Genomic DNA, 12,008 nt, shown 5'->3' with positions numbered 1-12,008 from the left:
TGCAGCAGTAGCGTTCGGGGCCACATCTACACTACTGCTTATGTTGGCAAACCTTCCGTCTCTCAGGAATGTAAAAAACACCATGCTTCTCCCGCGGACAGAGCTACTGCTGCTCACTGGGGGTGGGTCTCGTTAGAACAGAGCAGCTACACGTGCAGTTCTACAGTGGTACAGCCACACTACCACATCTGTGCCACTGTAAGGTCTCTCAGTGTAGACATAGCTTTAGGAAGGCACTGCTATGTGGACAGGAGCATTTCTACTGTCCCCCTAGGTATTCTACCTCTCCAAGAGGCAGGAGCTATCTTGGTGGAAGAAGCTCTCCCAGGCTACGTCTAGATTGCATCCCTTTTTCGTAAAAGGGATGCAAATTAGACATATCGCAATTGCTAATGAAGCGGGGATTTAAATCTCCTTCCTTATTTTAAGGGATCTTTTCCAAAAGATCCCTTATCCCTTTTTTTAAGAGGGATAAGGGATCTTTCGGAAAAAGCTCTATTTTCCGAAAGATCCGCATCTAGACTGGTGCTTTTTTCTGGCAAAGCTCCATGCCGAAAGAAAGCAGCAGCCATTTTTATGCTAATGAAGCGGGGGAGATTTAAATCCCCACTTCATTAGCAATTGCGATATATCTAATTTGCATCCCTTTTATGAAAAAGGGATGCAATCTAGATGTAGCCCCATTGTCTATATGTGGGGTTAAGTCAGTATAAATATATTGCTCAGGAGTGTGGACTTTTCACACCCCTGAGTAATGTCATTTCTGTATGGATCTGTAGTGTAGAACTGGCCTAAGTGCTAGTCTCAGGAAGGGTTCACCTACACCACCCCAAACTGTGGCCGCTAGTGACTTTGCTTGTCTACAGGAAGGGCTTGCTCTGGTGCTGTTCCACCACTGGCTGCCAACTAATGCCTGAAATCCCCACTCTGACAAGGCCTTAAAGCTCAGAAAGGTTCCTGACATGCTCCTATGTGAATGGCTGTTCTTGTAAAGCTGCACATGGACCAGATATTCAGTTACTAGATCAACTGTGCAGGAGACTGAGCTGCTATTTGCAGATGGCTGTTTGGTGGCATGTGTGAAATGAATTTGCTTGGCCTCAGTAGCAAGTGTCCACAGGACCACATGTTCACAGCTAGCATCCTTTATTCGGCACTAGTGAGGCCACATCTGGAGTATTGCGTACAATTTTGGGGCCCCTACTACAGAAAGGATGTGGACGCATTAGAGAGGGTCCAGCGGAGAGCAACCAAAATGATGAGGGGGCTGGAGCATTTGACCTACGTGGAGAGGCAGAGGGATTTGGGCTCATTTAGTCTGCAGAAGAGAAGAGTGAGGGGGGATTTGATAGCAGCCTTCAACTTCCTGAAGGGAGGTCACAAAGAGGATGGAGAGAGGCTGTTCTCAGTAGTGACAGATGGCAGAACAAGGAGCAAGGGTCTCAAGTTACAGTGGGGGAGGTCTAGGTTGGATATTAGGAAAAACTATTTCCCTAGGAGGATGGTGAAGCACTGGGATGGGAGGGGGTGGAATCTCCATCCCTAGAGGTTTTTAAGTCTCAACTTGACAAAGCCCCGGCTGGAATGATTTTGTTGGGGCTGGTCCTGCTTTGGGCAGGGGGCTGGATTCCATGACTCCTGAGGTCTCTGCCAGTCCTATGACTCTATGATCCCGGGAGAGAGATTAAGTCAGGGGTGGGCAAAATATGGCCTGGAGGCCAGATTCAGCCTGTCCAACCTTTGGATCCAGCCCACCACGATACTTTGCACTACCAATGTTTTTCAGCCATGCAGGACGGGTTTGCTCCCTGTGTGCTATGTCCCACACGTCGCTCAAAGCAGCTGGCTGCTGCTGCCATGTTCATCTTCGTGCCATATACCCCATGGGGCAGGAGGACTCCGCATGCTGCCTACACTTCCAGCACATTCCTCGCAGCTCCTATTGACCTTGAATACTGTAAGTGTGACTAATCCAAAAGGAAAACCTCAAAGGCACCACCACTGCATCCAGATTGAGGAAATTAATCCAGGCAAAAGCATATTTTGAATTGTGATTTTTAACTTCTATCTGAAAATATACTCTTATGCTCTTCTGATTTTTTCCCCTTTGACTCCAGTTCCCCTTTGACTCCAGTTTAACCACTAGGCCATGCCAAATCCCTGTTAAGAGTATGTTCCTTTTGTACATGCACCCACACCATTTTTGTGCTCACCTTGCATGTGCAAATGAGGCACAGTGTGGTGTGTGAGCAAAGTCTGGATGGGCAGGTTAGGAAGGAATGAGGATAAAAAAGGACTGGGGTGAAAGCGCAGAAAGCCAGAGGACTCCTAAAACAATGGACAAGTTTTGTCTAGCTGTGTTGCCCAGCTATGTCAGCAGACACGTGATTCATCATTTGGGATGGGCGTGTTCTTTCCCAGATGGAAACCCCCCCTTCTGTCACTGCAGGCCACATCAGCAAGACAGGGTTGTGCTGGCAGTGCTATGCCAGGTTAGGCTCTGTAGTAGAGAAACACCTAGGGTGCGTCTAGACTGGCAAGATTTTGTACTGTACAAAATCAGTGCTTCTTGCACAAATACTATGATGCTCCCGCTCAGGGATAAGCCCTCTTGTGCAAGAATACTTGCGCAAGAGGGCCAGTGTAGACGGGGAAGGAATTTTTTGCGTAAGAAAGCCCCGATGGTGAAAATGGCTGCCGGAGCTTTCTTGCACAAAATCACATCTATACTGGGCACGGATGTTTTTGTGCAAAAGCACTTTTTGTGCAAAAGCATCCGTGCCAATCTAGACGCTCTTTTGTGGAAATACTTTCAATGGAAAAACTTTTCTGTTAAAAGTATTTCCGCAAAATCATGCCAGTCTAGACACAGCCCTAGGTGGGAAGGGCCTCAGGCTTCCTGCTCAGAGAAAGCTGCCGCGCGCTCAGAGCCTTTTGTGTCGCCATTTAGGATATGTCTACACTACATGCCTCTGTCGGCAGAGGCATGTAGATTTGTTTGTTCAGCAAAGGTAAATGAAGCCGCGATTTAAATGATTGCGGCTTCATTTACATTTACATGGCTGCCGCGCTGAGCCGACAAACAGCTGATCAGCTGTTTGTCGGCTCGCCGCTAGTCTGGACGTTCCCCCTGTCGACATCAAAGCCCTTTGTCGGCAGCCCCGGTAAACCTCATTCCACGAGGAATAACGGGGCTGCAAACAAAGGGCTTTGATGTCGACAGGGGGAACGTCCAGACTAGCGACGAGCCGACAAACAGCTGATCAGCTGTTTGTCGGCTCAGCGCGGCAGCCATGTAAATGTAAATGAAGCCGCGATCATTTAAATCGCGGCTTCATTTGCCTTTGCTGATCTGTCTAATCTACATGCCTCTGCCGACAGAGGCATGTAGTCTAGACACAGCCTTAAAGTCCTGGCCTTGAATTGCTGAAGGATTAACAGCCTTGTCTGCTGCCCGTCCCATGCTGTGGGCATTTTAATGCTACAGCCTATATTGTGTATCAGGTTGCCAGGAAGAGGCCGGTTGAAAAGTGAACCTGACAGTGTCTGGCCAGCCGTGCTGACTGGGCGCTCATCTCCAGTTCTCTGCAGTAACTGGCCTCCACCACCAGGGGTTGGCGAAGCCCCTGGAGGCTCACAGCGATGGCTCAGGTGGATAGAAGTACAGTGGCTCTCCCGTCCCTGCTCTGCTGTTCTGACTGGGGCAGGCTTGCGCCCTGCCAGTGTTGTACCCTCACAGAATCCCACAGAGGCTTTGGAAGCAGCCGTAGCCTGTGTCACAGGGCTGTGCTGACCCCAGCAGTCACAGAATAGGCAAGGCACAAGCTGCTGCTTCTCTGTCTCTGCGTTAGCACCTGTGCCAGCCCCAGGGCGAACCTGGTTCTTAAGTCAGCGAGATCGCTCGGGAAGATCCAGCCTTCGGTCATGGTACAAAGTGCAGGCTACTGAACAGTATTGATCGTTTCATTTCCAGTGTACATGCACGACAGGGCCAATTTGATCTTAGCTGCTGCCCAAGTCGGTGCATGGCACTAAGGGTGGGAGGCTGAGGCCTATTAACTAATCAGTTTGGCTACGTCTAGGGATCCCTTTTTCGTCCCTTTTTCGTCAAAGGGATGCAAATTAGACGTATCGCAATTGCTAATGAAGCGGGAATTTAAATCTCCCCCGCTTCATTAGCATAAAAATGGATGCCGCTTTTTTTTGGCACGGAGCTTTGCTGGAAAAAAGCGTCAGTCTAGACGCGGATCTTTCAGAAAATAAAGCCTTTTCCAAAAGATCCCTTATTCCTTATTTTAAGAGGGATAAGGGATCTTTTGGAAAAGGCTTTATTTTCCGAAAGATCCGTGTCTAGACTGGCGCTTTTTTCCGGCAAAGCTCCGTGCCGAAAAAAAGCAGCAGACATTTTTATGCTAATGAAGGGGGGAGATTTAAATCCCCGCTTCATTAGCAATTGCAATACGTCTAATTTGTATCCCTTTTATGAAAAAGGGACGCAATCTAGACATAGCCATTAAGTAAAAGGCTTTAACAGGTGCAGTTCTTTTGGTTTCAATGGGAATTACCCCACTTACCCCAGGAGTGACTCCGGCCCAACCTCCCATTCCCAAACCCAGTACCAGGAAAGGCCCCGTGGTGGTGTAGGGCCTTATAGCAGGAGTGAGCTCTCAAGTGCAGCTACCCAAGGAGCCCATCTTGCTGAGGTGTATAGTTTGTGCCATGCCTGTGGCAGTGTGGGTGAGAGAATGCACCTGACCCTTCTTCCCCTTTCAGCCCCACTTATTTGTCAAAAAGGAAACAGGCACTTTAATGATTAAATGTTGCAATTAAATATTAGCTCGTCCTGACATTAAAGCAGCAGCTGACCCAGGTAGGAGTTGTTGCTTTACAGCTTACCGCATCAGGCCCTCCTGGCTGCCAGGGCTCTAAGCCAGGCCAGGTTTCAGACAGCAGCTGCTAGCACCCAGTTCTCTTCAAAGTGCCACGTGAGTCCATCGGAGCCAACAGTGTTTCCCTCATGTAACCGACAGTGCAATCCTTAAAAGAGTGTAACCCTCTGACCCTTCCCTACTGCGTAAACAAACAACATGGGCTGTGTCTAGACTGGCCAGTTTTTCCGGAAAATCAACTGCTTTTCTGGAAAAACTTGCCAGCTGTCTACACTGGCCGCTGGAATTTCCGCAAAAGCACTGACTACCTACTGTAAGAAATCAACGCTTTTTGTGGAAATACTATGCTCCCGTTCAGGCAAAAGTCCCTTTTGCGCAAAACTTTTGTGCAAAAGGGCCAGTGTAGACAGCTCAGATTTGTTTTCCGCAAAAAAGCCCCAATCGCGAAAATGGCGATTGGGGCTTTTTTGTGCAAAAGCGCATCTAGATTGGCCACGGACGCTTTTCCACAAAAAGTGCTTTTGCAGAAAAGCGTCCGTGCCAATCTAGACGCTCTTTTCTGAAAAGTCTTTTAACGGAAAACTTTTCCGTTAAAAGCATTTCCGGAAAATCATGCCAGTCTAGACGTAGCCCATGTGGGACAGGACACTGGGACACAGCTTTGGCATATACAAGAGTGAGCTCTGCACCCCTGGGGCCTTTATTAACCACAACACATGGGTCTTCAATCAGCTGTTATCTGCACATAAAGTAAGTGCATAGTGGGAACTTGAATCTCTTTGCTGCTCCCTCATTTGAGCCGTATTTACTGTAGACTGGGGCTACTCAACCCGGGGCTACCCATGGGCCACATGTGGCCTGCAGCCCGTTTGTTTGCGGCCCGCGGTGAAGTTTGGGTTTACACAGGGTTCAGCATGCACATGCCCGCAGGTGGGACCCTTTGAACATGGCTTCCACTGGGAACACACTCCACAATGGTGAGGCATCTCCGAGGCGGGGTGAGCACTGAAAAATGCACGCAGATGGGTTGGCTGGAACAGACGGGTATAGGGTGTTAGCATTTTAGCCCCCAGAGAGGGGTTGCTAGGAGCGCCGGGGCATTGTGGGAAGTGCTTTGTAATCATGCCCATCAGTGTGAAAGGAGCTATTTGCATATACTTGCATGGATATGCAACCACACTTAAGTTGCGGCCCTCAGCATGTGCTGTGAGTATCATTGTGGCTCCCGGTGCTTTCAAAGTTGAGTAGCCCTGATGCCCTGCTGTAGAGTCTTATGTTGTCTTCATTTGAGACCCCCTCAAAATGGTTAGCTTTGCCTAGCAGGTAGGAACGACAGCCTTGAGGAGGGTTGTTTGCACGTGTTGCCGTCTGAGGCCTTGTGAACGGCAGATGGCAATGCTTACCTCATCACTGCAGGACATCAGGAGCCAACAGCTGTTCATACTTTTATTAGAGTCAACTGCGTCACATTACAGGCTTGTGCTGACATAGCTACAGCAAGATGGCTGTATCGGTGCAGTCTCCGTAGTGTACATATTCCCCTATAGGCCATCCTCACTATGAGTCCAGGATACATTCCAAAAAACTTGGACTTACAGCGAATCAGCTTAAAGCAGGGAATTTTTTCCCCTCAGCTGACTTCCATTTGTGCAAATTGGGGTTTGTTTTTTTTGCACAACTTAAGAGTGGGAAATGGGAGGACTTATAAAGCATCAGTTCCTATAAGCAACAATGACTTTAGTGTGGAACGGATGTATACCGGGGCAACTTAAAGCGGGGACGCCCTGTATTCAGAGAAACAAGCATGTATATACACACACACATTCATTTCCAAATATTTTGCATGCTCCCTTAAAGACTGTTTTATGGAGAACCACATTCAGTAGTCATCCACTAATATAATACTAGTAGCTGTCATTATTATAAATGTATCACAAAGCAGGGGTGGGCAATAATTTTTGCTGGGGGGGCTACTCCAAGATTTTGGAAAGTGGTCGAGGGCTGCACTCTTCCATGATATTAATGGAGGAGATGGGGGGGGGGGAGGTCTGCAATGGAGATTGGGTGCAGAAGGGAGCTTGGGGTACAGGCTTGGGGTGCAGAAGGGAGACTGGAGTCTGGGAGGGAATTGGGATGAAGCAGGTAGTTGTGACCTATGGCAGGGGCCTGGAGTGCCGGGGTTTGGGAAGTGACCTAGGGTAGATCTGAGGCAGGAGATTGGGGTGCCCGATCTGAGAGGGAGTGTGGGTGTAAGAGGGGACAGAGGGTTTGGGTGTGCTGAGTTGGGGCAGGAAAGGGCTGGGTGCCAGAAGCAGAATGTGGCCAAGAGACTTACCTGTCAGTTGTCAAACTAGCCTGCCTGCCTGCAGAGCTTAACAAGTTTCCCAGCCTGCCTGCTTGCCTGGCCATGTGCTTCATGAGTAACTGAGCCCAGGAGAGGGGGCATGATTCATCTTAGCTGCCTGTTATTCTAACAAGCAGCTCCCGTTGGCTGGTTTCTGCCAGAAAACGGCCAATAGGAATGTGCTAGGGGTGGGGCGGCTCCTAAAACTCCCCCCCCCCCCAGTTTTAAAACAGGAACAGAGCCCTGCAGGTGCATTTCTGCCCAGCGCATGGGGCTGTGGGGCAAGCAAGGGAGCCTGTCTGGGGCTCTCCGCTGCCTCTGTGGGCCGGATTTGGCCCGCATTTTGCCCAGGCCTATTCTGGGCCTTCTTCACTCTGTAGAAAAATATAAAATATATGTTCAGGTGTATTGCACCCCTCCCCCCCATCCTGCAGCTTATTGAGGGGATCTGCCATTTTACTGGCCACATCCCTTCCTCCGGCTGCGCCTTGTTAAATACCCTACTTCAAAGCATCACTGCACAAGGCCAACATCCCAGAGTAAGGTAAAGGGCCTGGGCAGCAGTGCTGCGTTCCAGCCACTCAGCACCCACCATAAGGGCCAGATTTTCCAAGAGGGCTCTGCACCCAGAGGCTCGACAGCAGTGATCACCAAGCAGTCGATCGGGATCTACGGTAGATCTTGGAGCCTTTGATAGGTGATCCTGACTGGTTTGGCCGGGAGGTTATCAAGTGCCCCTCTCGGCACTGCCGTGCTACTTCTGCCCTTTGCCTTGGAGCTGCCTCCCACCCCCCGGGAGCCTCCAGCTTGCTGTGCAAGATATGGAAAGAAGAAGAGGAGGGGATGCTGATATCTGGGTGCCCTTCTCTCCCTCCCCCCGTACCCTATCTCCACAGAGCAGAGGGGGGACAGGGATGAAGAGAGTTTTCTGGCTGCTTTTGGGAGTGGTGCAGGGCCAGGGTGAGGATGAGCCTTAGCACCACTGCATCACCATCCAGAAGCCATTTGCAGGCTCCAGTTGGGCACCGCTTACCACATTCCAAACCCTGGCTCAGGTCCTGAACCCCTCCTGCACCCCAAAGCCCTAGTGCTGAGTCTCCCTTGTACCCAAACTCCCTCCCAGAGCCTGAACCCCCTCCTGCACCTCAATTCCCTGCCCCAGGCTCAGCTCAGAGCCCTTTCCACACTCCAAATCCTTTCACCCCAGATCAGAGCCTGCATCGCCCTCCCCTACACCCAAGCCCTCTGCCCACTGCCTGATAAAAGTGAACGAGAATGGGGGAGGGAGGGTGGATGGAGTGAGCAGGAGCAACATCTTGGAGAAGGGGCAAGAAGAAGGTGGGGCAAGGGTGTTTGCATTTGAGGTAGATGGTGGATTGCACTTAAATTCTAAAAGTGACCTTGTGTTTAAAAAGGTTGGAGACCCCTGTGCTACAGTGATACTTATGGGCAAATATCCAGGAGCAATCTCCGTGCTAAAAACCAGCCAGGCCCACCCCCTTCTCTCTGTGCTAATTCCCCCATGGTCCTTCTCACCTGCAGCTGAATCAGGGGATCTGCCATTTTATTGGCCACATCCCTTCCTCAGGCTGAGACAGAGCCATCTGTCTGTTGGAGGGGAGCCTGTTAGTCTGACTGCCAGCTCAAACGCACAGGCTACATCTACACTGCAGCTGTGTCTACACTGGCACCTTTTTCTGGAAATGCTTAAAACAGAACAGTTTTCCGTTATAAGTATTTCCGGAAAAAGAGCGTCTACATTGGCAGGATGCTTTTCCGGAAAAAGGGCTTTTGCGGAAAAGCGTCCGTGGCCAATGTAGACGCGCTTTTCCGGAAAAAAGCCCCGATCGTCATTTTCGCGATCGGGGCTTTTTTCCTGAAAAGACTACTGTGCTGTCTACACTGGCCCTTTTCCGGAACAGTTTTCCGGAAAAAGGACTTTTGCCCGAGTGGGAGCAGCATTGTGTTTCCGGAAAAGCAGCTGATTTCTTACAGTAAATCGTCACTGCTTTTCTGGAAATTCAGGGGGCCAGTGTAGACAGCTCGCAGCTTATTCTGGAAAAGCGGCTGCTTTTCCGGAATAAGTGGCCCGGTGTAGACACAGCCTGCTAGTTTTGCCGGCAGTAAGTATACAAATGAGGCACAGATTAGCATATTGCCATGCCTCATTTGCATAATTTATGCAATCCATTTTTGTACAAAGGGTTTTTGTGGAAAAAAAAGTAGTGTGGACATTTTTGTTTTGACAAAGAAAATGTCCACACTACTTTTTTTTCTGCAAAAGCCCTTTGTGCAAAAATGGCTTGCATAAATTATGCAAATGAAGCAGCACCTCATTTGCATATTCACTGCCTGCAAAACTGTCAGTGTAGACCTAGCCAAAAGGTATGGTGACAGGCATGTGAAAAGTTAACTAGTGGGGGCTGGAGCAGCTCCCTGCCCATCACAGACAAGCCCCCCTTCAATTAGTTAACCAGTTAAACATGATATTTAACCTGTTAACCAATTAAACAGGATTTTACATCCCTAATGGGAGAAGATTTTTAACTCCCTTCCCCCCACACACACACAAAGATCCATTGTTCTGGGAAGAAGTGAGTGATAGGTTCCGTCAACAGGAGGATGCAGAACTAGATGGACCACAGGGCTGCTGCAGATGGGCATTGCCAACATTTCTATGTCTATAGGCATTAGCTTTTGGCTGGCCAGTCTAGATTGGACTAAGCAATGTTAAAGCTGTTGTCAAAAGCCATTATCCCAAGGACAGAATAAGCCTCACTCAGTCCTGACTGCTTGATGCCCTGCTGCTAGTTGTTGAAATAAAGTGGAATGTTTGTGTCTTGCTACAGGCCCCTGCCCTGCTTGACATGAGTCACCCTTGCGCTCCAGTGAGCTAGTGCACAGGGCCGGTGCTGTGGCTGAAGCTGTGCTGTTAAGAGGGAGGTTACATATTTAATGAATTATTGCTGAGCTCCACTCACCCTTCACATACCAGCAGGACAACCAATTGAAAGCCAGTTCCAGAGGGGCTGAGAGGGAGCTGGCTTTGATGCCTATAGTAAAACACAGCTGAAAATCCTAGTGCAGACTCAGCCCTGGCTGTCATGGCTGAAGAGCTTGTTTCCTCAGCCCTGGTGGGTTTGGATTGACAGCTTCGTATCCAGGCATCTCTGCCCTTTCTGTTTTTCAACTAAGAAATTACACATAATAGCAAATGCCTACGGCTGTTGTTATCTTATTGAAAATGGATCCTGGAAAAAAATCATCTCTGAGGGTACATCTCTCTCCGTCGACAGAGGCATGTAGATTTGTGTATTCAAAAAGGGGAAATGAAGCCACAATTAAAATAATCGTGGCTTCATTTAAATTTACATGGCTGCCGCACTGAGCCGACAAACAGCTGATCAGCTGTTTGTCCACTCAGCGTGCTAGTCTGGATGCTCCCCTGCCGACATCAAAGCCCTTTGTCGGTAGCCCTGGTAAACCTCATCCCACGAGGAATAACGGGGCTGCCGACAAAGGGCTTTGATGTCGGCAGGGGAGCATCCAGACTAGCGCGCTGAGTGGACAAACAGCTGATCAGCTGTTTGTCAGCTCAGTGCTGCAGCCATGTAAATTTAAATGAAGCGGCGATTATTTAAATCGCCGCTTCATTTCCCTTTGCCTGTCTGTCTAATCTACATGCCTCCGTCGACGGAGCCATGTAGTCTAGACACAGCCTGAGAGGCTGACAAAACAACAAAACAGGTGATGGGGGACCTGAAGGAAAGCTCCATTCTGAGCACCTGGTGGTTCTTCCCTTCTGAGATAGAGAACGTGCCATACCACTCCCCAGAGCAGTGTTTCCTAATTTTATTTGGCCATGGAACCCTTCTAAATGAAAAAAAATGTTGTGGAACCCTTAATAACAGTCTTATATATGGAGCTGAAAAGGTAGACCACAAATAAGTAAGGATAATGATAAACAAATGCTAAATAAGGTCATGAGATCAACATTTAGTTTAATTGCACATATTTAAAATCAAAAATCACATTTAATGTGTCCAAAAAAATAAAGCTAAAAAACGACTATGCAGTAGATAGTTGTTATTATTTTTTAAATCATAAAACGTTATTGTCATGGAATTTTCTTGTGGAACCCTTATTGTCGCTTCGGAACCCCGTGGTTCCACCGAACACCATTTGGGAAACACGGCCCCAGAGCAAGAGGAACTTTCCCTCCCAATGCAGCTTTCCCCACCTCTGTTCAGTGATGCTGAGGGTTTGATCATTTTGAAGAGAGGAACAAGCAAGCTTCTGAAATCAGTCTCTCCCGCCTGCTGCTGCCACCACTGTAGCAACAAGTCTGTGCCCAGGACCCAGCCCTCTACCAAAAGTCAGTTTTTCTCTGGCCTTAGAGCCTGAAACCCAGAGGGGCTAGAACTAGCAGGTCCTGGTATTGCCACATCCCTTGGCTTGAAATGGTTCCCATCATATGCAGAGTTCACCTTTTGGTTCAATGGGTCTCAGCATCCCCACAATACAAATAGTTCCAGCACCTTTGCTGACACCCCTGTCCAATAGAGTCAAGGGTCAAGACCCAGGCTTCCCTCAAACCAGCTCCTTTGCACACCCTAGAACAAGGGACCCTCAGAGAATAAACAAGTAGATAAACCAACATGTTACCTGCCAAGAGGAGAAAGTCAACCAGGCAGGATTCTCTGTCTGCGCAGCACTGGAGAAAGCCAAGTGTGCCAGCACCAGTTGCATAAGGGTGTTATTCCCCCCTCCCCTCT

At 48.9% G+C, this 12,008-nt stretch overlaps 1 protein-coding gene across 3 annotated transcripts in view; it reads right to left on the bottom strand.

Moving 5' to 3' along the window:
- The window catches only part of SGK2 (serum/glucocorticoid regulated kinase 2), a 43,849-nt gene extending 31,841 nt beyond the window's left edge, over positions 1-12,008 (bottom strand). Inside the window, exon 1 of one of the 3 annotated variants that reach the window (XM_075901370.1) lies at positions 11,899-12,008. Coding sequence is in view for 1 of the 3 variants with exons in the window: in XM_075901368.1 (XP_075757483.1) it covers positions 11,899-11,982 (84 nt within the window). In the remaining 2 variants the exon portion in view is untranslated. The remainder of the gene's footprint in view (positions 1-11,898) is intronic. The other 2 variants (XM_075901368.1, XM_075901373.2) reach the window with 2 other exon arrangements.

Source organism: Pelodiscus sinensis, chromosome 17 (assembly GCF_052426305.1).
Source record: "Pelodiscus sinensis isolate ZL-2025 chromosome 17, ASM5242630v1, whole genome shotgun sequence".
Classification (NCBI taxonomy): domain Eukaryota; kingdom Metazoa; phylum Chordata; order Testudines; family Trionychidae; genus Pelodiscus; species Pelodiscus sinensis.
The sequence above is the reverse complement of the archived record's forward strand: the minus strand, read 5'-3'. Positions and strand labels throughout refer to the sequence as shown.